Source organism: Corvus moneduloides, chromosome 27 (assembly GCF_009650955.1).
Source record: "Corvus moneduloides isolate bCorMon1 chromosome 27, bCorMon1.pri, whole genome shotgun sequence".
NCBI classification, from domain to species: Eukaryota; Metazoa; Chordata; class Aves; order Passeriformes; family Corvidae; genus Corvus; species Corvus moneduloides.
In genome coordinates this window covers 3,606,527-3,631,493 of record NC_045502.1, presented here as the reverse complement: position 1 = coordinate 3,631,493, position 24,967 = coordinate 3,606,527, and the positions used below count along the sequence as shown (strand labels likewise).

The 24,967-nt window shown below is 65.8% G+C and overlaps 3 protein-coding genes across 9 annotated transcripts; all 3 read left to right on the top strand.

Annotated features, from left to right (window-relative positions):
- The first annotated feature begins 673 nt into the window (after nt 1–673).
- Nucleotides 674–3,042, top strand: NPM2 (nucleophosmin/nucleoplasmin 2). Of its 3 annotated transcripts, none has more exons than XM_032092052.1 (10): nt 674–763; nt 983–1,059; nt 1,172–1,257; nt 1,746–1,862; nt 1,943–2,036; nt 2,115–2,236; nt 2,404–2,432; nt 2,513–2,552; nt 2,756–2,823; nt 2,973–3,042. In XM_032092052.1, the coding sequence occupies exons 2-9, from the start codon at nt 1,002–1,004 to the stop codon at nt 2,795–2,797; spliced, it is 588 nt and encodes a 195-aa protein (XP_031947943.1). In that variant the 5' UTR covers nt 674–763; nt 983–1,001; the 3' UTR covers nt 2,798–2,823; nt 2,973–3,042. The 3 variants fall into 3 exon arrangements, with proteins under 3 accessions (XP_031947943.1, XP_031947944.1, XP_031947942.1); XM_032092053.1 differs by lacking the exon at nt 674–763 and adding an exon at nt 792–899 and having other exon boundaries at nt 2,516–2,552; XM_032092051.1 differs by lacking the exon at nt 674–763 and adding an exon at nt 792–899.
- Nucleotides 3,043–4,743: 1,701 nt separating this feature from the next.
- Nucleotides 4,744–9,139, top strand: FGF17 (fibroblast growth factor 17). The gene is made up of 5 exons (XM_032091814.1): nt 4,744–4,775; nt 4,897–4,933; nt 6,637–6,814; nt 8,156–8,262; nt 8,852–9,139. Exons 1-5 carry the CDS (start codon nt 4,744–4,746, stop codon nt 9,137–9,139), a joined length of 642 nt encoding a protein of 213 aa, XP_031947705.1.
- A 3,360-nt stretch (nt 9,140–12,499) lies between these two features.
- DMTN (dematin actin binding protein) lies at nt 12,500–24,961 on the top strand. Of its 5 annotated transcripts, XM_032092035.1 has the most exons (18): nt 14,402–14,558; nt 15,382–15,444; nt 18,258–18,321; nt 18,556–18,612; nt 19,237–19,311; nt 19,481–19,636; nt 19,913–19,957; nt 20,050–20,158; nt 20,261–20,317; nt 20,395–20,547; nt 20,631–20,740; nt 20,818–20,923; nt 22,105–22,166; nt 22,268–22,316; nt 22,679–22,686; nt 22,912–22,971; nt 23,309–23,389; nt 23,468–24,961. In XM_032092035.1, the coding sequence occupies exons 4-18, from the start codon at nt 18,595–18,597 to the stop codon at nt 23,579–23,581; spliced, it is 1,203 nt and encodes a 400-aa protein (XP_031947926.1). In that variant the 5' UTR covers nt 14,402–14,558; nt 15,382–15,444; nt 18,258–18,321; nt 18,556–18,594; the 3' UTR covers nt 23,582–24,961. The 5 variants fall into 5 exon arrangements, with proteins under 5 accessions (XP_031947928.1, XP_031947923.1, XP_031947926.1 ...); XM_032092037.1 differs by lacking the exons at nt 14,402–14,558; nt 15,382–15,444 and adding an exon at nt 12,500–12,608 and having other exon boundaries at nt 19,240–19,311; XM_032092032.1 differs by lacking the exons at nt 14,402–14,558; nt 15,382–15,444 and adding an exon at nt 12,500–12,608.
- Nucleotides 24,962–24,967: the final 6 nt, after the last annotated feature.

Sequence of the window (24,967 nt, the reverse complement as noted above, 5' to 3'; positions counted from 1 at the left end):
GGGGGACAAGGAGGGGACACGGGGGGGACACGGGGGGCAGGGGGACAGGAGGGATCGGGGGGAACACGCGGGGGACACGCGGGGGACACGGGGGGCAGAAGGACACGGGGTACAGGAGGACACGACGGGGACACGAGGGGGACACGGGGGCAGGGGGACAGGAGGGATCGGAGGAACACGGAGAGCGCAGGGACACGGGGGAATGGGAGTTATGGGGGGACACGGGAGGCGTAGGGACACGGGGGGACATCGAGGGACACGGGACAACGCGGGGGGACGTGGGGGGGACACACGGGACGGAGGGACACGAGGGGACACGCAGAACCGGTGTGTGATGGGACACGCGGGGCGGGGGACACGAGGGGACAGGGAGGGGACACGGGGGGACATCGAGGGACACAGGACAACGCGGGGGGACGTGGAGGGGACACGGGGTACAGGAGGACACGAGGGATCGGGGGGACACGGGGGAGACGGGGGGGGCACGGGGGCAGGGGGACACGGGGGGCAGGAGGACAGGAGGGATTGGGGGGACACGGAGAGCGCAGGGACACGGGGGAATGGGAGGTTTGGAGGGACACGGGAGGCGTAGGGACACGGGGGGACATCGAGGGACACGGGACAACGCGTGGGGACGTGGGGGGGACATCGGGGGACACACAGGGCGAGGGGACACGCGGGGTGGGGCCACCAGGGATGTCACAACACGGTGACCTGTGACACATCGGGGAGGAGGGGGCTCATTAGCACCCACAGCTGGGGGGTAATTAACTAATTACCTGCTTAATTGGCGACTGGGGGGGTGGGTGGGGTCCCTGTGCCCCTATAAGTGCCCGCTGTGGGGTTACCGTGCTGTCTTCGGGGTTCCCCTTGGGCTGAGAATTGAGGCGCTTTTTAGGGTGAGCCTCTTGGGGAGGGGGGACTGGGGGTGCTGCAGGTTGGGGGGGGGGGGGGTCCCACAGCTCTGCGTGTCCCCCCCCAGGCTGTGACACCCCCGAGCCATGTCCCTCACGGACAGCACCGACAGCAGATCCGAGAAACCCGTGTCCATCCTTTGGGGTGAGTGCCACGAGCCCCACACCCCGGTAGGGCTGGGGGGGTGCTCCGGGGTGCCCCTCCCTGCCCGGGACCCCCCCAATGCCATGGATTTGTCCCCTCCTGGTGCCCGCAGGGTGCGAGCTGAGCAGCGGGAGGAGCTCCTACACCTTCCAGGTGCCCGAGGAATGGCACTGCGAGCAGCAGCTGGTCCTGCGCACGGTGCGTGACCCCAAAAACGCTCGGGAGGGGGTGAAGGGGGGATTGTTCTTCTCGCTGTCCAGGGGAGATATCCCGGGATGAATTCCACGTGGGAGAGATCGGAGCAGGCAGGGAGGGGGATGATTGTACCCCCCCCCCCCCCCCCCCCCCCAGCTCCCCAAATTCCTGGGATTGATGGAGGTCCTGGGGGGAATCTTCTTCCCGCAGTTTGGGGGATGAATCCTACGGGGTGGAGATCGCGGCTGAGGACGGATTGCTCTCACCCCGCTGCCCCCCAAAGGATCCCGCAGAGGGGTACCTGGGTGGGATTTTCCCCTCAGTCCCTCAGGGAGGTGGCCTGGGGTGAATTCCGTGTGGTGAGGGATGGGCAGGGGGATGCCCACACCCCGCTGCCCCTCTGCCCCAAAAATCCCCGGGAGTCCTGGGCGAGGAGTACCTGGGTTTTGGGGGGGTCCTGAGGGGATTTCCTGATTTCCTTTCCCCTCGAGATCTGCCTGGGGGAGACGGCCCGCGATGAATTCCACGTGGTGGAGGTGGTGGCCGAGGACGGGGACAGCCGGACCCCCGTGCCCCTGGCCACGCTGAAGCCGTCGGTGCTGCCCACGGTGAGTGCCTGGGGAGGGCGTTTCTGCTCCCCCTGGGGAGGGGATTTCTGCCAGGAGCTGTTCCCATTCCCGTTTTCTAGGCCATGCTGGCCGGACTGGAACTGACCCCCCCGGTGACCTTCCACCTCCGAGCCGGCTCCGGCCCCGTCTATGTCAGCGGCCAGCACGTGTCCAGTGAGTATCGGGGTCCCCCCACCCCGTGACCCCCCTACCCCCAGCGGGGTCTGGGGGCTCAGCCAGGCTCTCCCGCAGTGCTGACCCTGAGCTCGGATGAGGAGGACGAGGAGGAGGAGGAGGAAGAAGAGGAAGCAGCAGAAGAGACCCCCAAGAAGCCCCCCAAGGGCTCGGGTGTCCGGAAGGGCAGCGCTGCCAAGGTCAGCACCCCGCGGGTGGGGTCAGGAGTGGGGAGGGGTCCCTGTGCCACGGGGAAAGGGGGCAGGGACCCCAAACCCCTCTCTGTTAAGGGGATGAGCCGTGGCCTTCATCCCTCGGGGAGGAAGAGTCCCCATCCCACCTCTCCCTCCCTCTCTCTCTCCCGTAGAAAAGGAAGCTGGAAAAGGAGGATGAGCTGTGAGTATGGAGGGAGAAGCTGGAGCGGGGGATCTCCCACTGCCGGCACCCCTAATCCCAACCCTCCCCTTCTCTCCCAGCAGGAACAGCCTCGCCCCTGAGGATCCCCTTCCCAGCAAGGTAGGAGCTGCTTGGGGTGTTCCCCTGCATCCCGTTCTCCCACGGGATAACACAGGACTGGCGGCTCCGGGGCAGGGAAAGGGGTCGGTGTGTGATGAGCAGCAGCTGCTGGACCCAAAAATGGGGGAGAAACGCGGGTTTGGGGCCCCCCAGGCTGGGGGGGGGGGGGGTCCCCACGTTCAGCCTCCTCCCCGTTCTTGCAGGGACGCGGAGCCGGCCGGGGCAGGAAAGCACCAAAGAAATAACGGGAATTCCGTCAGAGCCCGGCCCGGTGAGGATTGGGATGCGGAGCCCGGCTCCCTACGGAGCTGGGAGGGACCCGGGGGAGCCCCCAGTGCGGGGTTGGGGCGGCTCCGTCCCCACGGCGTGGTCATCCTGGGATCCCCGCGGGTAAAATCCTTTTTTCTCCTTCCCTTCCAGGTGCCGGGATTCCTGGAAGCAGCAGCCGCTGGGGGTGGTGGTGGCGTTCCTAAATAAAGCACATTTTGCACTCCTGGCTCCCCGTGCTGGCGCTGGGGGGGGCTGTGGGAGCATCCCCCACCCTGGATGGAGCTGCTGGAAGCCGCTTCCCTGGATTTGGGGCGCCGGAGGCTGCCCCTCAGCCGTGGGGTGCTGTGGATAGGGGACAAAGGGGGATTAGGGAGCAGCGGGGAGAGGATTGGATCCCGTGGACCTGGCCTTGGCACCGGGATTTGGGGAGGGCCCGGAGCCCCCCGGGTGCCGCTGTATCCTAAGGGGGGGCTCCCAGAGGGAACCTGACCCCCGCTATGGGGCTGCTCCAGGTGTGGGGCGGGGATGGGACAGTTCAGGGAGGTTAATCCCGCTCTGCACCCACCCGGGAGGGGGCTGAGGAGCTGCTGGGATGGGAACGGGGGGCACAGGGCCGTTTCTGTCCTCCAGGGCCACCGCGGGAGCTGTGACAGGCAGCGCTGTCCCTCCCGCCTGTCCTCACCCCGCAGGGGCTGTTTGCACAGCGGGGCCCCCCCGGGAGGTGCTGACAGCGCCCGGGCCCCCCGCCCCACACCGGGGGCACATCCCGGGGGTGATGACGGCCCCACATCCATCAATCATCCCCCGTGGATGGGGGGGCGGAGGCGCAGCCCCCAGGGCTGCTGAGCCCCCCCAGGATGGGGGTGGGAGGGGATCCCAGATCTGGGGGCTGCCCCGTTTGGGGGGGGGGGGGGGGTTTGGGCTGAATTCCTGGCCCGGGAGGTGTGGAGGCAGCGGGGGGGTTAATTTGGGTTGTTTTCATGGGATCGCCCCCCCCCCCCCGCCGGTGGATGGGGGGTGGATCCCTGCTGCTCCCTCTCCTGCCTTTCCCACGGCGCCTGGGGGAAACTGAGGCACGAGTGAAGGCAGGTGAGTTCTGAACTGACCCCCCCGGTGCGGTTTGACCCCTCAGGGGATCCCCAGCTCCCCGCCGGGGTCTTTATCGGGCGTTTAGCACCTCCCTGGCCCAGCAAACGGTGCCTGGGGGGGGGTCCCCGACCTCCCCCTGCGGGATGGGAAGAGGAGGGGGGGCTCCCCAGAGCCCCCCAGCGCTGGAGCAGAGGGTGAGACCCCGCTGTGCTGGGTGAGGCACCTGATGATGAGGCGGTGACAAAACCCCTCTGTCCCCTCGGCCTGCTGCCCTCACCGTGTCCCCGCGGCTTGGGGCGGGGGGAGATGGGGACCCCCAAGCCGAGCCCACCTCCGCCGTCCCCTCCTCCTGCCCCATCCCACCCTCTCCCTCCCGGGCCACCTCCAGCCCCTCCCTGCGGGGCTCTCCCCACCTTTAAAGCCGCCCCCGCCGCCCGTGTCCCCCCTCGGGGCCGGCACGGCGAGGGCTCCATGGGGCGGGGGGCTGCGGGCACCGCCCTGCCCGGGGGCACCGGGCCCAGCGCGGGCGGCTGATGGGGAGGGGGCGCAGGGGACAGGATGGCGCTGGATGTCCCCCGGGCGTAGGACGAGCAGCCCCCAGGGCCCGAGGAAGAAGAAGAAGAGGAGGAAGAGGAGGAGAAGCCCCCAGCCCCGCTGCCTCCCCCATGAGCCGTCGCTGCTCCGGAGCCTTGGGCATCGCACGTGGGCTCGGCGCATCCCGGGATTCACCCGCTCGTCCCCTCGGCCGCCCCGAGAAGGAGGGGACCGGAGCATTCCCAGGGAAGAGGGGCTGGCGGTGGCCGGCGGTGGCCGGGGGGCTTCGAGCAGCGCCATGCAGCCCCTGACCCTGCAGAACCTCTCCATGTAAGCGCCGAGCTCCCGCTGCGGCTCGCGGGGGTGTCCCCGGGTTGTTCTTGGCTTTCTCCCGGGGTGGGGGGGAAGGAGAAACCACCCAAAACTCGCCGGTTTTCCCTTTTTTCCGCAGATGTTTCCAGCTGCTCATGTTCTCCTGTCAGACCCAGGTAGGTGTGGGGGCTTTGCTGACCCCGGGGTGGGCGAAGGCTGCGTTCGGTGACCCCCTGAGCTGACCCTTCGCTTTTGGGGGGCGCCTGGTGCCCTGGGGTTTGGGATTTTCCCGGGAGTTCCATCCCGAGTGGGGCAGAGCTCCGGGCGGGATGCGGGGATGGTGCCCGTGGGGTCGTGTCCCCACCGGAGGTGTTTGTGACCTCGAGGGGCTGCAGGAGGGGGTTCAGTGATGGGGGTCACCCCCTCAGACCCCTCCGGAGGGTCGGGATGAGGCCGGCAGGGACCCCAGCCCAGCGAGGGACGCGTTTCCCGCAGCCCCGCTCGGGCAGGGCCGTGCCAGCTCCGTCACCCTCGAGCTGCCGGACACTGCCGGGGCTCGCCCCGAGGGGATTAACGGGGTCTGGACCCCGCCAGCGGGGGGGTGCGAGGTTGGACACCCCCTCCCCTCTCCCCCAAACCCTCTGGGGCTGCTCCGACCATTTTTTTTTTTTTTTTTTTTTTTTTTTTTTTTTTTTGAGCTTTAGAAAAGCAGCAGCTTTTAAAATCCACTGTTCCATATCAGCACCCTCTGCTCCAGCGCCCGAACAAAACCCCCGGGGCTGCGGCCCCCGCGGCATTAAAACATCCTCGGGACCTTTTTTTCTTTCTTTTCGCCTCTTTTTTTCCCCCCTTCCCAAGGTAAATGCTTTTATTTCTTTGGAAATGAGAGGGGAAGGGAAGCGCCTTTGATGGGGAGGGGCCGCTTCCCCCCCCCCCCCCCGCAATCCCAATCCCATCCCACCTCCCCCGGCCAACCCCAAAGGCTTTAAAGCGGATCCCGGCAGGAAATGAGTCCCCGGGAACACACAAAGGTGGTGGGGAGGGATTTGGGGGGGGCGGGCCGTGCCCCCCCACCCTCCCAGGGCTAGATACCCTCGTGCATTCCCACCCAGCGAGGCGATTCCGCAGCCTGGGAATGCGGGAGGCGGGTCCTGACCCACCCCCCCAGGGCGATGCTGCGCACCCCAAACTGAGCCCTGGGACCCCAAATGTCCCCCTCTGCCAGCAGGAGATGCCACCCCTGGTTCTCATCCCCTGCCCACGGCCCCCTTCAGAGCTGGTTTTGGGGTCGGGGTCTCTCAGATGCTGCCCCAAAGCCCCGGGATTAAGCCGAGTTTTCCCTTGGGATGTTCTGGTTGGAATTCGGAGCGGGGCAGGGGCTGCCCACCCCAAATCCCCCTCCTCACCTGCCCTAATCAGCTCCGCTTTTCCCTCCAACATCCCTCATTTAGGAAAAGCCACGGAGCTATTCCGGGGTCCCCGCGGCGTTTACCCCGTTCCCAGGGTGGATTGGGAACGGGTGGCTCCTCTCCTGGGATTTAGGGCATCTGCTCCTGGGATCTGGGGGGGTGATTTAGGGCGCCTCACCCCCCGTGAGGGACCCGCTGGGTGTTTCACCAGCTCAGCTCCCGCTTCCCAGCGTGTCCCTCATTCCTGCTGAGCACCCCGGGGATGGGAGGGGAGAATCCTTCCCGACATCCCGCTTCTGCTTGGAATTCAGGGAACGCTCTTTGCCTCTCCCAAAGCCTTCCCTGCTCCAAGGGAAGGTGACTGCGACCCTCAAAGGAGGTGCCACGACCCCTCCGAGCCCATTCCCACCCATCCCTTCCCTTTGCCATCCCAAAACGAATTGATTTGATTTTTCCCTTTGTAAACAAAGGGGGAGAACCAACCGTCTCCTAATTTTAACCAGTACGTGAGGGACCAGGGGGCCATGACGGACCAGCTGAGCCGGCGCCAGATCCGGGAGTACCAACTCTACAGCCGGACCAGCGGCAAGCACGTCCAGGTCCACGGAAAAAGGATCACGGCCACCGCCGAGGACGGGAACAAATACGGTGAGGCTCCCTCCTGACGCCGCAGCAGCGAATTCCTCTCAGCCTCCTGGCAGAGGTTTCCCGGGATTTTTAGCTGTCCTGCTCCGACGGAGCCGCTTTCCTCCTGACCCGGCTGCGCAGGAGCCGGGAAGAGCCCTGGGCAGGGAAAGGGATGGGTCAGGACCCCCTCACCCAACCCCACACCCCCACCGTGCATCCCCCTCCCCTGGTACCTCTTTTCTCGGGTTCTTCCTCAGGGATTGCAGGACAGGGGTTTGGGATCCCGGCGCTGCCAACACCCCGCCCGTGGTGCTCAGGGAAAGGCTGGGAATCACCTGGGAAGCGGCTCTTCCCAAAGAGTTCCGTGGTGTGTGGAGGAATTCCGGCTCCAGGTGGTTTTATACCCAAAAATCGCCTCAAAAAAAATCATTCTCCCGTGAGAGCACAGCTGCGAAGAGCCAGCCCTGACCTCAAAACTTCCCAAATTGTGGATTTCTCTGGCTCTGTGAAGTATTTATAACCCCTACACTTAGGGCTTGTGCTTTCCAATCCCTTCCCGGAGACGGGCAAACAACTTTTCCCTGAGGAAAATCGCCTGATCCCGGAGTCCTCCTCCTAAATACCCATAGGTGGTGGGCAGAGTCCACCTGGGACAGATCCCTTCCCGCTTTTCCCACCTTTCCCGAGGGGTTTTCTATGCTGAGGGGGCATCACAGCCCCACAAACAGCCCGAAGCTTCGGGAAAGGCTTTTCCCAGCGCTGAGTCACGGCCTTTCCAGGGCTTTCCCTGGATTCTCCCGGCCGCAGTCACGGATTTCCGTGCTGCTCCGGAGCTGGGAATGTTGTGGAGGAACAATGAGGACGAGGATAATTAACCCGGCAGGTGCTGGGTTCGGTCTGGGCCTGGAAAACCCACGGAATTCCTGGAGAAATCCCTGAATTCCGATGGTTTGGATGTGCCGGAGGGGAAGGAAAGTGCTGTGCCTTCATCACCTGCCCGATTTGGGTTTCCACAAAGTCCCTTTGGCACCACGGATGGGGAAATTCCCTGGGAAAGGAAATTTTGCCCTCCTGGCTCGCTCGGAAGGATCCTGGAGGGATTTTTTTTTTTTTTCCTCTTGGAAGGAAAAAAAAAAAATCTCAGGAAGCTTCCTTGGAGGAGCCTGGGGCTGCCCTGCTGTGGAAGGGAGCAGCACAGGGGACAACTCCTGGTTTTCCCCAAAGAAACGACATTTCTTTCTCCGTGTCCAGCCCCTCTTTTTGGGATATGGAGGCAGGGGGAAGGGCATGGGGGGGATGTGGGGGCTGGGAGCCCCTCGGGGGGGTGTCCCAGCTCTCGTAGGACACGTCCCCTCCTCGCAGCCAAGCTGATCGTGGAGACGGACACGTTCGGAAGCCGCGTGCGGATCAAGGGGGCCGAGAGCGAGAAGTACATCTGCATGAGCAAGAGGGGGAAACTCATCGGGAAAGTGAGTCCTGGGCACCCCCAGGCTCCCCCAGATCCCTGGAGCTCAGCCTGGGAACCCGGCCAGACCGGTCCCTGGTCGCTTTGGGCACCTTTGGGGTGCTCTCCCTGAGCCCTTTTCCTCCGTCCTCCCTGTGCTGCTCGGGCCGGACACCACAAGGGGAGGATCCAGGGAGCAGCTCCTGGTGCACGGGGGTGGAATCCATAGGGAATGTGGTGGGGATGGGTTTTGGGGTGGCAGAGATGGGTTTGGGAGGTGGCAGGGGGCACAGATGAGCTGGGCTGTTTCAGAGATGGCGACAAAGATTATGCAGGGAGGGGCAGGGGTGGGCTGGAGGTGACACAGATGGGTTTTAGGGTGAAAAAACCGGTTTTGGGGGGTGACAAAGATGGGCTTGGGTTGGTGTCAGGGGTGGACTGGGGCTGACAGATGAGCTGAGGGGTGTCAAGGATGGTGTCAAGGATGGTGGCAGAGCTGGGTTTTGGGGTGATAAAGATGGATTTGAGGCATGGCAGGGATGGTCTGGCTCATTCCAACCTCTCTCCAATCCCACCGCCGCCGGCCCTCAACCCCCTCTCTCCTCCTCCCGCAGCCCAACGGGAAGAGCAAGGACTGCATCTTCACCGAGATCGTGCTGGAGAACAACTACACGGCCTTCCAGAACGCGCGCTACGAGGGCTGGTACATGGCCTTCACCCGCCGGGGCCGGCCCCGCCGCGCCTCCCGCAGCCGCCAGAACCAGCGGGAGGCTCACTTCATCAAGCGCCTCTACCGGGGGCAGCTGCCCTTCCCCAACGCCGAGCGCCAGCAGCAGTTCGAGTTCGTGGGCTCCTCGTCCCCCACCCGCCGCTCCCGCCGCACCCGCGGTCCCCGCACGTAACCCCGGGGCCGGAGCTGTCCCCGCCCGGGGCCGGAGCTGTCCCCGCCCTCCCCCGGCGCTGCCCCGGCTCCCAGCGCCCCGAGGGTCTCCCCGTTTTTCTGAAAGCGCTTCGGGGTTTAAGCGCCCCGAGGGCGGGGAGGGCACGGGTTGGGGGTGGGCGCTGGTGGGTGGGGTCCTGAATCCCGGAGTATCCCAGGGGATCTAGGGCCTTTGTCCACTCCCCTCAGGGATGGGCAGTGGGGTCCTGAATCCCTGAAGTATCCCAGGGGCGGCAGGGCTTTTGTCCCCTCCCTTTCAGAGATGGTCACTGAGACCCTGAATTCCTAGAGCATCCCATGGTGTCCAGGGCCTTTGTCCATTCCCTCCTCAGCCCTTTGGGGATGGGCAGTGGGGTGCTGAACCCCTGGACCATTCTGTGGTGTCCAGTGCCTTTGTCCACTCCCCTCAGGAGGTGGTCACTGGTGGCTGAATCCCTGGAGCATCCCGTGGAATCCACCTTCACCGCCCCGTGCCTTTGTGCCCTTGTCAGCCCCCAGAGCCTTGTCCCCGTGCCACCACCCCCGGACACACTCCCGCTCCCCCTGGACTCTGCTCTCGGTGCCAGGGACGGATGGCACCGGCCATGAACGTGTGGGATGTCCCCTCTGGGGTGGGATTCTGGGTCACAGCCCCCGGGGCCAGCACTTGTCTCCCCACCCCCGTGGGGTCTCCGCGTTATTTATTGGAGGGGAAGGTCCGTGCCCTCTCCCGGTGGCACTGGGTGGGACAGGGACACCCCGGGTGCCCACCAGGCCAAAGAGAAGATGCCTTTAGGTGATTTTTACTTTGCTACTGCTCCTATTTTGTGTGTTTTGACCAATTCTGTTGTTTATGAGTCAGTTTTAGGCCTAAACCTTTAGACTTGGGAGTTTCCTGGTGTAAAGGAGGAAACCCCGAGGAAATAAAAGTGAGTGTCCAAACTCTGGGGCCTGGGGGTGTTTTCCTTCCTGTGCCAAGGCTTTGCCACTGCTGTGTCCCTCTTGGGGATGGGGGGACCCAGCACAGGGTGCCCTGTGCCACCACCTCGTGCCTGGGGACAGAAGCAGGAGGCTGAAGGTGGCTGCTGCTGGGGCCACCCTGGGGCCACCATCGCTGTCTGTGTCCCTCAGCTTGTGTCCTGGGGGTGGCTACTGCGCCCTGGTGCCCAGGGCATCACCCCCAGAGGGGCACCCACTGTTCCCCCATCGGGCATCACCCCCGGCGTGGCTCCCATCACCGTACCCGCTGTTTTACCCCGCAGAACATCACCCTCGGTGGGGTTCCTGCTGTTCTCCCCACCCAGGGCATCACCCAGAGCTGGTATCCACTGCAGACTCCCAGGCCATAGCCCTCGGAGTGGCACCAGTGTGGTACCCCCTGCTCTCCCCACCCCAGGACATCACCCTCAGCCTGGTACCCACTGTGGCACCCAAAGCTCCCCCCTGGAGCATTGTCCTGGTCCCCACTGTTCCTTCACCTGGCATCACCCTTGGAGTGGCACCCAGGGCGCTACCCCCTGTTCTCCACACTCAGGGCATCACTCTGGTACCCCCTGTTCCCCCCAAATCCCACCACCCTCTGCCTGGTACCCCCTGTTCCCCCCAAATCCCATCACCCTCAGCCTCCACCATCACGATCCCCCCTCTTCTCCCTTTTAGGGCCACCAGCCCCGCCGCCCCCCGACCCCGCTGCTGTTCCCCCCTCCCCAGAACCGCCTTCCCCTGTGACAATATCCTGGGAGGTGGCAGCCGGACCCTGGGGGGGACATAATCCCCGGTTCGGGGCTCCCCCAGCCCCTACAAAGCCCCGCCAGCACGGCTGGGGAGGGCAGTGGGGAGAAAATTATAACAGTTTGAGTTAAATGAAGCTTTAAAGCAGAAGGGAAATGCAACACCCAGCAATTAGGGCCGAACAATGCGCCCGGCGCCGCTGCCCAGGTGTGGCGGCCGGAATTAGCCGAGCGGCCACGGTGATTTTATTTTTCCCCTCCCGTTTCCTTCGGCCCCACAGCCCCGGCTCCTTGTTCCTGCAGGAATTCGAGACATTCTTGAAAGGAGAAGGCTTTGAGAAAGGAGCCGGCTGGGTCTGGACCCTCCCTGCCCCCGCCGCCCCCTCCCCAATTTAGCCAAAGCTTCAAAGGTAGAGGAGTTCCCTTTGTGTAATCTCCGCTTTAATTTTTCCCCCGTCCCTTTTTTTTTTTTTTCTCTTCTCCTTCCCAAGCCCTTCCTCTCTTTTCTTTCAGGGTTTTTCCCCTTCCTCCCCTCTCTTTCTTCTCGACCTCCCGGGATAGAAAGGGCTCGGAAGGGTGAGTCCTTTTTAATTATGGCTGGAGAAGGAGAGAAAAAAAAAAAACCCTCACACGGCTTCTTTCTTGTTTTTTGAGGTGAGACCTGGGGCGGGGGACGGAGGTGGGGACAGGAATGTCCTCTGTGCAGAAAGTGCACTGGAGGGTGTCTCGTCCCAGCCTTTCCCAAGGCTTTGCTCTCCCAGGGGCTGGGGATGTTCCAGGAGCTGGGAATGCTCTGGGGGCTGGGGACGCTCAGGGGGTCGGGGATGGCCCGGGAGTTGGGGGTGCTCCAGGGGCTGGGGATGCCCTGGGGGTTCCGAGGGGGCCATGAGGCCACTGAGGGCACCTCCCCAGAGCCCCCCTGGCTGCAGAGGTGGTGGGTGCCAGCCCCCACCCCGCTGCCATCCCAATCCCTGCAGTCCTTGCCCTCCCCAGGGTCCCAGTCATGCCAGACGTGTCCCATGAGCTGGGCTGGGGGTGGCACTGGCGTGACAGGACTGGTGTCCCCTGGGGCGTGGGGAGTGTCCAGGCCGCCCCTCGCAGGGTGGAGGTCACCGGGCTCCTCTGGGTGTTGCCCCAGCAAACCCCAGGGCCCTGCAGGGAGGCGGTGAGGGCGGTTTGGGGTCAGGCAGCTGCTGCGCAGAGGGACGCAGGGGTTGTGTCCTGTCCCCCTGGGAATGTGGGGATGTTCCTTGGCCACATCCCGCAGGGTGGGGAGGCCGAGGGACGCTCCTGCACATCCTCAATCCCTCAGTGGCTCCAGAGGATTGTCCTGCACATCCTCAATCCCTCAGCGAGGCCGAAGGCTGCTCCTCCATATCCTCCATCCCTTGGCAAGGCCAGAGGCTGCTCCTGCCCACCCTCCATCCCTCACTGAAGCCAAAGGATGCTCCTGCGCTTCCTCCATCTCTCAGTGAGGCCGAAGGATGCTCCTGCCCACCCTCCATCCCTCGCAGAGCCCAGGGGCCGCTCCTGCCCACCCTCCACCTCCCGGCGAGCCCGAGGGCCGCTCCTGCACATCCTCCGCGCTCCATCCCGGGGCTGCGGCGGGAGGCGGTCGCTGTGGCAACGCGCGTGCGGCGCAGGGGAGGGGATGCTCGGCGCGGGGATGGCTCCCGGCGGACAGGCAGCCCTGCCTGCGGCGGGCCATGGGCTCCCGTGAAGGTAGGGCCTGATCCCCCTGCCCCACACCCCGGGCCCCGCCCCGGGCACCCCCGTGCGCTGGGCCCGGCTGTGAAGGGCACCGCCGGGACAAGGGGTGACCCAGCGGGGACGGGGAGCTCTGGGGAGCGTGGCCGGGCTCGGCTTTGGGGGTGGGTGCATGAGCTGGCGCGTGGTGCGGGATGGAGCCGGATCGGGGCGTCCCCAAACTCCTCCCGCCGTCCCCGTGGGGTGCTGGGCTGGGAGGCCGAGCCCTGGCGGGTGCCACGGCCGGGTCAGGCGCCCGAGCAGCCCCCGGGCGCAGGTGGCAGCCGCCGAGCAGCCGCTGCGATGGTCTTCATGCTTGAGAAACTGGGTTAGTGGCGAGGGGGAGGCGGCCGCAGCCTCGATTATTCATGGGCACGGCCCCGGGGGGCGGCTGGGGCCGGCGGAGCCCCCTCACAGCGCGGGGGGACGGCGGCAGCTCGGAGCCGAGGCCGGGATGCTCCTGGTCCGGAGAGCCAGGCTGGCCCTGGCATTAAAGGACACGCGTGCGATTCCCCCTGGGGGTGTATCCCCGCCAGATGTTCACCGCTGGGCCTGTATCCCCCCAGATGTGCATCCCCGGGGGTGTTTCCTCCCAGATGTGCACCCCGGGTGTCCATCCCCGGACTCGCAGCCCAGGCTGAGCCTCCCCCTGAGTGTCCATCCCGCCCTCCAGATGTGCATCCCTGAGCCCGCACCCCCCCCAGATGTGCATCCAGGGGGGGTCCAGCAGCCCTTTCCTGAGCCGGGAGGGGGAAACTGAGGCAGCAAAGAGCAGAAGCAGCGAGGAGGAGCCCCAGAAACGGAGCTGCTGTCACCAGGCAGCTCTCCCACACAGAGCCGGGAATAGACTCCGGATCCCAGCGCTGCGGCACCAACGCAGCCCCGCCGCCCCCGGCGGGGTCCGGCCGCGGCTCCGCTCCCGTGCCGGAGGCCGGGATCACGTTCCGAGCGGCTCCAGAGGGATGGAGGCGGCCGCAGCCTCCCTGCCCTGCCCCAGCCCGGCCGTGCTTCCCAGACCTGGGGGCTCTTCCCACGGACAGGGGCTGGACCGCCACCCCCAAGGCGCGGGGGGCTTGGGGCGGGGGGGACATCTGTCCCTGCCAGAGCCCAGCGCTTGATTTTGGCAGATTCCCAGCTCGTCCCAGCCCTCACTGGGCTGCGCTGGTCCTGCGGGTGAAAATTCCCGCTGGATTTCCCCTCCCAGGGCAGCGAGGGGTGGGCGCAGCACCCCCAAACCCAGCCTGGGAGTCGGCTTGGGCGGGAGGTGCCATCCCCCCTCCCTCACCCCAGGCTGCCGCAGCCCCGTGAGGTGCTCACCCCTCCCCCAGAGAGGGGCTGGGGGTGCCAAAATCCCCGCGAGGGGCTGCGGGGGGAGCGGGGGTGGCCGCGCCCAGAGTCCAGCGGGGGCTGGGGAAAGGTGCTGGGGGTCCAGGCTGTCCCTGGCAGCGGCGCAGGCCGGGTTATCCCTGTTTTCCTCCCTCTTTGTGCCGGGGAAGCGGGAGGAGCGGGAGCCAATACTGCTTCGTCATGATGCCGGCTAATTCTCCTCTTGTTGGGAAAGGGACTGAGCCAGCAGCGAGGTGGGGACAGGCGAACCCACGCTGCCACCCCCCCCCGGGCAGCCACGCACTCCTCCACCCTCCCACCCACCCTCCCACGCAGCCTCCCCCGCACGCCCGCCCAGCCGCGGTTATCGGGCGGCGGGCGGCGGGGCTGGCGGGGGGAGATAGGCTCGCTCGCTCGCTCGCCCGCTCGCCCGCCCGCTCGCCCGCCCGCGCCCCGCTGTCACGCTCTCGGATGAGCCGCAGCCGCCGCAGCCCCGGGAGCCCACGCGCGAGTCGGTGGCCGCCGGGCGAGCTGAACGAGCCCAGGGCATCCCCCCGGCAGCCCCCCGCGGCCGCAGGGATGCGGTGTCCCCGTCCTTAGGTGAGTGCGCGGCCGCGCGGCTCGGGAGGGACGGGGACGCGGCGGGCGGACACGGGAGGCGGACAGGCCGCCGGGGGGGTGCGGGGGGGACGGTTCGTGGCGGCCGCTCTTGGCTTTGCCGTCGCTTTTCGGTGCCGCCGCTCTCGCGGGGAGCTGAGGGGGCTCGGGGGAGCCCCGCATTTTGCTCCCACCTTGTCCCCATTCCCCGGGGTGCTGCCCTTGCTGGGGGGCCGGGGGGGATGGGAAGGGCGGGGACCCGAGGGGGGAACGCGGGGACACGGGGCTCCATCGCTGACCCCTCCCCGAACCCCCCCCACCCCCCTCCGCGGCACCACAGCGCTCCCAGCACCCCGCGGCCCCCCCGGGACACCGTTGTCCCCCCTCCCTGGGGACACTGCCATGGGCACCGCGTACCCCAAGGGAGGAGGCCGGGACAGCCCAGCCCTTCCCAGCCCCACTCGAGGAGTGAGTTTGTGGGGTCTCAGCGCTGTTGCTGGGAGGGCACCCCCCAATCCCACCCCCCTTGAAGGGTTTGATGCTCCCGGGCCCGTGGTGGTCGCGGTTTTGCCGTGGACCCGGGGATTTTGGAGCACCCCTGGTCGCATCCAACCCCCCTGGCAAAGAACCAAGGGGCCCAATTCCTGTCACCCCACCGCCATGGAGCATCGGGGAGCGGTTTGGGGGGAGAATTTGGGGTGCAAAGCGCGACCCCCCCCCCATCTCTTGGCCACGGATGGAGCCATCTCGGGCAGGGGAGGATCAGCTCCTGGCTGTGGGCGTGCAGGGTGGGTGGCCAGGCTGGGCTAATTCCAGCCTCTCCCAGGAAAACCTGGGCCACGACCTGCCACCTCGGGACCCCGCGGCCACAGCCCCGCTGTCCTGCCAGGTGGGTGCCTCGCTGTGGTGACCCCATGCACGGTATTGGGGTGTCCAGGCCCCCCCCCCACCCCGAGGTACCCAATGCTGGGCATGCCATGGGGCTTATCCCAGAGCTGGCAGGACCGGGGGGGTCCTTTGGGGCGCGGGGGCACCCGCAGACCCCCAGCGGGAGCCCCGGAGGGCGCGGCCTCCGCACACACCCCCAGCGGGTCCCTCCGCGTGCGGGATGAGCAGGCTAATCCCACTTTAATCCCAGATTACGAGCCACGTGAGGCGCGGCCCAAAGCGGGCTGCGGCGTGGCCATCGGCCCAGGGGGGCCGGGCACGGACTAGCCCCCCCTCCCCACTGCCGGGAGCTTTGGGGTTCAGGCCACGTATCCCCCCTCTCTAAACCTGCGGGGCCCGGAGCCTCCCGGCAGGGCTGGGGAGCAGCTGCGCTGGCCCAGATTCCACGGATGGGAGGAACCGAGGAGGTGGAAATGCCTCCTTCATCGCCACCCGCTCCGCGGTGGGGTGGGCGGGTTGTTGCTACTTCACCCACCCCCCCCCCCCCCCACCTTCCATCCGGGGAAACTGAGGCACGGAGCGTCCCTGTGCCCGCGGCAGGATGCGCCCTCCATCCGAGCCATGGAAAAACGCCCGGGGCTGGCAGCTGGTGGCTTTTAAGGCCACCGAGGTCCCCGCGCAGGATGCAGCGGAAGCGATGGGCTGTCAATAGCCACGGGGTCGCCCCCGCTGGCGGGAGATGCCCCGGCGGGGACGGGAAAGGGAGAATCAGGACAAAGGAGGAACCGGACACCGGCGAGCCACGGGTCGGGGACCCACGTGCTCCCCGTGGCTCGTCCCTGTCGCGATCAAGTCGCCGGTGGGGCCCCGCGTGTGGCGGTGCCTCGGTTTCCCCGGTGAGCGGGGAGGATGCTCCGGGCCTCGGCTGCGCTGTGTTTGTTTGGAGGTTGTGGTGGGAGGAGGAGCGGGAGGAGGAGGAGGCCGGGGTTGGGCTGGGCTGGGAAGCACCGAACACCGTTCCCAGGGCTGGCGGGAACCGTCTGTTCAGGGAACTTGTGACCTCGGGTGTCCCCCGCCTTTCGCTGATGGCTGCGAGCCGCGACAGCCGCGGCACAATTCGGGTACCCGGGCCCCGCACGGTGGCACGGGCAGGGAAGTGAGGGTGAGGAGGAGGGCGATGGGAGGAAGGCTGGGGGTCCCCGCCCTCTCCCCCCGGGCGGTGGGGAGGTTCTCACGGCCTGGCCCCTGGCCCGAAGCCGGGCACTGATGGCTTTGGCGGCTGCGAAAAGTCAAATCCGGATTTCCTCGGGGTGGGGAGGAGGGAACCGGCCTCTTCCCGCGGCAGCACAGCCCCGGCCACGGCTCCCCCGGCACGGGGGGGGACCGGCACCCCTCCATCCCGGTGAGCCCCGCCGGAACGTGTCCTGTCCGTCCGTCCATCCATCCATCCATCCAGCCAGCCTTCCTCCATCTCTCCCATTTTTCCATGCTCCCTGCCCAGCTCTCTCGTGGGTCCTCTCAGCATCGCCCTGGGAGGGGGACACGCTGTGTTCCCCGTCCTGTCCCCTCTCCCCCTCGCCCTCCTGGCCAGGAAAATCCCAAACACGCCGAGTGTCCCTTATCTCGGGACACGCGGGGGACCTGGCAGCGGATCCGCGGGGAGATTGGAGGTTGCCATGGGGAACGCGGCTGCCATCGGGGCGGCGGCTCCCTGCCTGCGCCTGATAAGCTGTCCCCGCGTCCCCCGGAGCGCGGGGAGGGCGGGGGGGGGACCGTGACCGAGGTGCTTGTGCAGCCCTGGCACCCCTCGCCAGTTTTGTGGCGTCTCTCCGCACCCCCGGCTCGCGTTTGTTTTCCTTCCCCTCCGGCGTCCGCATCCACCCGGCCCCGCACCCACCCTCCCGCCGCTCCCTCCGCTCCCGTTCTCCGCCATCGCCTCCATCTGCTCGCTGCCACCGCGTCCCCGCCGGTGTCCCGAGCGCCCTGGAGCGCGGCCGGAGGCGGGGGGCAACGCTGGCTCCGGCACTGGAAAGTGTGAGCTCATGGATGTGCCCGCCCGGACAATGCCGCCCTTGTGCCGAGCCGGGAGTGCCCATCCCACCGGTCCTGGATCCCTGGGGAGGGCGGGGAGGTGCTGGGGATGGGGATCATCGGGCTAAAGCCCCCTCCCAGTGACAAATCTGGGGGTTATTCGTGGCAGGGGGGTCTCAGGGGATCTGCCGGCAGAGCTCCCTCATCCCGCTCCTCCCTCGCTGCCGGAGGATGCTCCGGGATTTCTCAGATCTGGTCCGGCTCCATCTCTGCATCCCATGGGAATGGGCTCTGCGCTTCCTGGGAGCCGCGGGGCTGTGGGGCAGCAGGATCGGGGTTCCCAAAGGCGGTGCCACCCCCTCACCCCCCGTGCCCAGGCTGCAGGCTTGGGGTCAAGGCCGGAGGTCCCCGCGCTGCTGTCGCTGTCACTGCCCGGCTCTCACGAGGCTTTCCCAGCTCCCTCCCCTGTGAAAGGAGAAGTTTTGAGGAGAATGGGGAATTTTCCCCTTTGTGTGTGGCATTGTGGGTTTAGAGCGCGGCCAGGGCCGGGGCCCGGGGGCTGTGGGGGGCTGAGCCCAGCAACGCCCGATCCGCAGCCGCTGGAGCCTTCTCGAGGCCGCGGGACAAAAGGGCGTCACTGCCGCTGCTCCGCTTGCCAGCACCGTCAGCAGCCACCGGGCACGGGCAGGGGACACGCAGCAGGCACGGGGGAAAAGCCCTACTTTCACAAGGGGTGGCTTCATCAGCCTGCGGGTCACCGTCGCCTCTCTCTGTCCCTTGCAGAGGGAACACCCGAGCCCCAGCGCGGTGTCGGCGCCCAGAGGGATGTGGAGCCACAGAGGCAGCGGTGAGTGGGGTGCCCCACGCCCGTGCTCTGACTGCGGGCATCTCCTGGCACGCCTGTCCTGCTGCCAGCACAGCAATATTTGGGCAAGTGCCAGCCTCGTGCCACTTTAGGGCCCGGTTTGGGGGGTGTAGGGCTCGGCCCCGTGGCAGGAGGGCGGTGGGAGATGGAACCCCCAGCCCGGGGGTCGCTCTGTGCCCACCCTGGCAGCGCCCGAGCCCCCCGCTGTCCCCACAGGACCCTGTGACTGACACAACCCCGCCAGCCCACAGCTGAATGGAAAGACTGCAGAAGGTATGGGGGGCATGGGAAGGGTTCCGGGGGTCTGGACAGGGTTCTGGGGGTCCGGGAAGGGTTCTGGGGGTCTGGACAGGGTGCTGGGGGTCCAGGGAAGGTTTCTGGGGGTACAGAACGAGGTGCTGGGGTACAGAAGAGGGTGCTGCGGGTCCGGGAAAAGTTCTGGAGGTACAGAACAGGGTACTGGCAGTCCAGGGAAGGTTCTGGAGGTCCAGAGAGGGTGCTGGGGGTACAGGGGAGGGTTCTGGGGGTCCGGGAAGGGTGCTGGAGGTGCTGGCACTGTGGTGGAGAACGGGGAGCAGGGAGGGCACACGGGTGGCCAAGGACAGGGGCTGGTGGCCAAGGACAGGGGCAGTCATGAGCTGCTGTTAGCAGGGCCCTGCCTTCCTCCTCCTCCTCCTCCTCCAGCCCAGGCTGGCAGCACCCTCTGGTGGCAGCGTGTCCTGGCCAAGCCGCCGCCACCTCCCGGCTGTCCCCTGCCCGCCCAGTGCCCACCAGAAATCCCCCACCCCCAAGGAATCCGGGGTTCGTGGGCACAGGGGTGTCCCTGGGCCCCTCTGCGACGCCTCGACCACACCCCAGAGCCCCTCCCTGGGCTCAAATCTCCCGTTTTCCGTCCAGCAGCCACTGACCTCCCCTGGGAGCGTCTGTTCTTCCCGCGGATCCAGCGTTCCTGGATCTCCCTCCAGCATCGTGGTAAGGAGTCATTCCCATCTTCCCACCGCATCCCTAAATCCATGGGCTCGGGATGTGGCCCCCAAACCCTCTCCATCCCCCAGGCAGGGCCACAGATGATGTGAACTCTCCCCATTCCCAAAAATTCCCTTCCTGCACTCCGAATTAAGGCGTTTTCCCTTCCTTCCAGGCCAAAATGGACAACGAGGTCCTGGGGTACAAGGATCTGGCTGCCATCCCTAAGGACAAAGCGATCCTGGACATCGAACGCCCGGACCTGATGATCTACGAGCCCCATTTCACCTACTCGCTCATGGAGCACGTGGAGCTGCCCCGGAGCCGGGAGGTGAGGGGGAATTCCCTGAGTGTTTTTTTGGGAGAATCCCACCTGGATAAAAGGGTCACAGAGCTGGGGCTGCTGGAATAAAACTCCAGCGTAAAAATACTTAAAATGCACGAAAAATTAATAAAAATTAATAAAAATTAGAAAAATCATAAAAATTCATAAAGACATAAAAATTCATAAAAATTCATAAAAATCCATAAAAGCTCGTGAAAGTTATTAAAATCATTAAAATTCATTAAAAACTATTAAAATTCATGGAATTCTTGCCTCCTGCAGCGCTCCCTGTCTCCCAAATCCATGTCTCCTCCTCCGTCTCCAGAGGTGAGTACCGGCACCGCTGGGACTGCGGGAAGGAGGGGGCGATGCTGAACTGGGGAGGGGTCTCGCTGATCCCCGATCCCGTTTTCCCGCAGGTCATCCGGGAGTGGCTGGAGAGCCGGCCCCCCAGCAGCACCCCGCTGCCCCCCTCGCGCCAGGGCACTGCCCCGACCCGCAGCAGCGTCCAGCACTTCCACCGACCCGGTAACACCCCCCTGGCACCCCAAACTGACCCATCCAGATGGTCCCGGAGCCTCTTCCCAATCCCATTCCCATTCCCAACCCCAAACCCTTTTTTCCTTCCAGAGACCGACACGACAGAGCTCAACATCTACAAGAAGCCCCCGATCTACCGGCAGAAAGGTGAGTGGGGTGGGAGGGGTGTATCCCACGGGATGGGGTATCCCGGGATGCTGCCTCACCCTCCCTGTGCCCCCCAGACCACCATTCCAGCGCCCACCACGGGAAGCATCTCATAGAGGACTTGATCATCGAATCCTCCAAATTCCCGGCGGCGCAGCCCCCGGATCCCAACCAGCCCGCCAAGATCGAGACCGACTACTGGCCGTGCCCCCCGTCCCTGGCCGTCGTGGGTAGGTGGGAACAGCGGGGTTTTCCCTCCTGGAGACCCCAGGGAGGGCTGGGAATGAGTGGAACATCCCCACTTTTCCCGCAGAGACGGAGTGGAGGAGGCGGATGGCGTCCAAGAGGGGGGAGGAGGAGGAGGAGGATCTCACGGAGGAGATGAAGAACCTGCGGGAGCTCCAGCGGCAGGAGCTGAGCAAGGTCAGGGGCGGGTGGCACCTTGTGAGGGGCTGGGGATGCGCTGGCACAGATCCCAATCCCTATCCCTTCGTCCCCAGGTCACCTCCAACCTCGGGAAGCTGATCCTGAAGGAGGAGATGGAGAAGTCGCTCCCGATCCGGAGAAAAACTCGCTCGCTGCCGGACCGGACGCCCTTCCACACGTGTGAGTGGGATTGTTCTCCCTGCATCCCGGCCCTTCCCCTCCTCACCTCTGGCTGCCTGTACCCCACCTGTACCCCCCAAATCCTGCCTGCACCCCACAAATCCCGCCTGTACCCCCCAGATCCCGCCTGCACCTCCCAAATCCTGCCTGTACCCCCAAATCCTGCCTGCACCTCCCAAATCCCGCCTGCACCCCCCAAATCCCGCCTGTACCTCCCAAATCCCGCCTGCACCTCCCAAATCCCGCCTGTAGCCCCCAAATCCCCCCTGTACCCCACAAATCCTGCCTGTACACCCCAAATCCCCCCTGTACCTCCCAAATCCTGCCTGTACCCCCCCAAATCCCGCCTGCACCTCCCAAATCCCCCCTGTACCTCCCAAATCCCCCCTGTACCTCCCAAATCCTGCCTGTACCTCCCAAATCCTGCCTGTACCCCCCAAATCCCGCCTGTACCTCCCAAATCCCGCCTGCACCTCCCAAATCCCGCCTGTAGCCCCCAAATCCCCCCTGTACCCCACAAATCCTGCCTGTACACCCCAAATCCCCCCTGTACCTCCCAAATCCTGCCTGTGCCCCCCAAATCCCGCCTACACCTCCCAAATCCCCCCTGTACCTCCCAAATCCCCCCTGTACCCCACAAATCCTGCCTGTACCTCCCAAATCCTGCCTGTACCCCCAAATCCCCCCTGTATCCCCAAATCCTGCCTGTGCCCCCCAAATCCCGCCTGCACCTCCCAAATCCCCCCTGTACCTCCCAAATCTCCCCTGTACCCCCCAAATCCCCCCTGTACCTCCCAAATCCTGCCTGTACCCCCCAAATCCTGCCTGTACCCCCCAAATCCTGCCTGTACCCCCCAAATCCCACCTGTACCTCCCAAATCCCCTCTGTACCCCCCAAATCCTGCCTGTACCCCACAAATCCTGCCTGTACCTCCCAAATCCTGCCTGTACCCCCAAATCCCCCCTGTATCCCCAAATCCTGCCTGTACCCCCAAATCCCACCTGTACCCCCAAATCCTGCCTGCACCTCCCAAATCCCGCCTGTACCCCCAAATCCCACTTGCACCTCCCAAATCCCGCCTGTACCCCCAAATCCCACCTGCACCCCCAAATCCCACCTGCACCCCTCCCCATCCCTGCCCATCCCTGAACGTCCCTGACGGTCTCCGCCTCTCTCTCAGCCCTGCACTCGAGCTCCAAGAGCTCCTCCCTCCCCGCCTCCGGCCGGAGCACCCTCACCCGGGTAAGTGGCTCTCAGCTGCCCCCCTCCCACTGCCGGGGTCCCCCCCACCCCGCTCGGGGGTTTGGGGTGACCCCTCTGACCCTGTGGCTGTCCCCCCGCAGCTGCAGTCGGCGGAGTTCGGCTCGGCGGGGAGCGAGAAGGGCAGTCCGGGTGAGGATCAGAGCATGGGATGGGGGGGATCCCCGGGAATGTGGGGGTGTCCCTGGGGTTGTGGGGGTGTCCCTGGGATTGTGGGGGTGTTCCTGGGACATGTGGGGGTGTTCCTGGGGATGCTGGAATGACCTGGAGGGATGTAGGGACGCCCTGGAGATGTGGGGGTGTCCCAGGGGGGTGTCTCAGCGGGGTGTCCCAGAGAATGCGGGGGTGTCCTGGGACATGTGAGGGTGTCCCCAGGGATTGGGAGTGCTGGGACAAACCCGGGCTCAGCAGAGGCTGGAAAAGCAGCTCTAGGGCAGGAATGTGGGGGGCACAGCGGGGTCGCCGGGCTGAGCCCTGCTCCCCTCTCTGTCCAGCCCTGCAGGTAAGAACTCACCTGGCTGCGGACGCGGAGACCCAGCGAGAGGGTGACGTACGGGGCAGGGGGGGACGGGCACCGGGGCCACCTCTGGGACGGTCCCTGCAGGGGAGAGGGGAGGGTCTGCGACCCCCAGGCTGCAGCCCCTCACCTCGGCTCCGGTTCGGGTGGGGGAGAGCAGCACTTTGGGGGCTTGGGGGGGCCGGGCTGACCTCAGGCTTTGCCCCCCAGAACGGCCAGCGCGGGCGCATGGACAGAGGGAACTCCCTGCCCAGCATGTTGGAGCAGAAGGTGAGCGGGGCTGGGGGGGCTTGGATGGGGCTGAGGGGGCTTGGATGGGGTTGGGGGGGTTGGAAGGGGCCGGGGGGAGGCGTGGAAGGGGCTGGGAGAGCTTGGATAGGGCCGGGGGCCTTTGATGGGGTTGGGGGCCTTTGATGGGGCCGGGGGGCTTGGATGGGGTTGGGAGGGCTTGGAAGGGACTGCGGGGTCTTTGATGGGGTTGGGGGGGTTTGGATGGGGTTGGGGGGCTTGGAAGGGGCCGGGAGACTTGGAAGGGACTGGGGGGGCTTGGATGCGGCCGAGAGGGCTCTCAGAGGGTCTCACATCCCCATGTCCCCCCCCCTTGCAGATCTACCCCTATGAGATGCTGATGGTGACGAACCGAGGCCGCGTGAAGCTCCCTCCCGGCGTGGACAGGACCAGGCTGGAGGTAGGGGCTGCGCCAGGCTCGGGGGGCGCCGGGGAGGGGTCCCTGCACTCTGTCACCACCTCTGCCCCCCTCCCGCAGCGACACCTGTCCCCCGAGGACTTCCTGAAGGTGTTCGAGATGCCGCCGGAGGAGTTCAGCAAACTGGCGCTGTGGAAGCGCAACGAGCTGAAGAAGAAAGCCTTCCTCTTCTGAGCCCTCCTCGGCCCCGAGCTCCGTCCGTGTCGCGCCGTGTAACCGCTTTAGGGCTCTCAGCCGGTTTTTATTGGGGTCCTCCACCCTTCCCGGCCCCTCCAGTCCCCCAGATCTGCCCCCCACCCCTCCCCCACCCCCCCCCCGGCTCAATTCTCCTGCAGGGAACGGGATTGGGGCGGCTCGAACCTGCCTGGGGCAGCCCCCGCCCGGCAGCAGGCACGGTTCAGCCAGGAGGGGAGGTTTGGGGGGGTCTCTGAGCTTTGTGTCCCCCCCCCCCCTTTTCCCCCCGGGAATGTTGGTGGAGCAGTGCCTGGCTCTGCTTTTGGCTGGGTCCGAGGGGAGGGCAGTGAGGAAGGTCCCCTCCTCCCTGCGGGTCCGCCGCCCCCAGCCTCCCCACCCCGGGGTGCCCCTGTGCCCCCCAAGGTGCCCCTGCCCCCCACCCTGAGGCTTGGGAAGAGCCTGGGGGCCGACACTGCCAGAGCGATGATCTCCCGGCAAAGCCAGGCTCAAATCCTGCCCTGCCCGCCTCCAGCCCCTCAATTTTATCCCCACCCCCGGTCCCGCCTGTGCCAGGTGCTGCAGCGAGGACCCCAAGGACACTGCCAAACCCCCCGGCTCCGGCCTGGGCGGAGGGGCAGGGGGAGCACCCTGGGGCTGGGCAGGGGGTGGCAGAACTGGAGTGTGGGGGGGGTCCCAATGAGACCCTGAGGCAGCTCCTGGTGCATTTCCAGCTGCGGATGTGGGGGGATGCACTGGGGGGGGGGTGCAGGAGGGGCGGGGGGGATGCACTGGGGGGGTGCAGGGGGGCACTGGGGCGATGATTTGGGGGGTACAGGAGGGCGCTGGGGCGATGAACTGGGATGCTGAAGTGGGATGATGAACCGGGGCGATGGATTGGAGCAGGGCACGGCTCGCGATGGGCACCGCGGCCACCCACGGCAGGGCTGGGCAGTGTCCCTGGCCCCTCCCGGCCGCGCGGACAGGGCTCGGCACCGGGCAGCACCTTCCCTTGTCACCCCCCTCCCCTCTCCAGGCACACGTTTTGGGCAGGACCCCTCTTTCCCCGCACCCCCCCCCCCCCCCCCCCGTCGCCCCCTCCCCCACGCTCCCCGGTTTCTGTTTCCAGCCACTTTTCCAGCCGCTAGACCTTGTTGGGATGTAAAGAATGTAATTTATCGGGAATTCACTGGCCCATACTTGCCTTTCACTGCTACGAACGACATATCTATAAATATATATATAAATATGGGTTGTTTTCGGACTGGACTACAGTGATTCACTTTCTCTGTTTTTGTTAGAGTTTATTTTATTTGCTGGTGTCGGAGAATCCGCGTGAGAGTGATTTTTTGCTTACAATTAAAGGTGAAATGGCTTTATCCAGCCCGG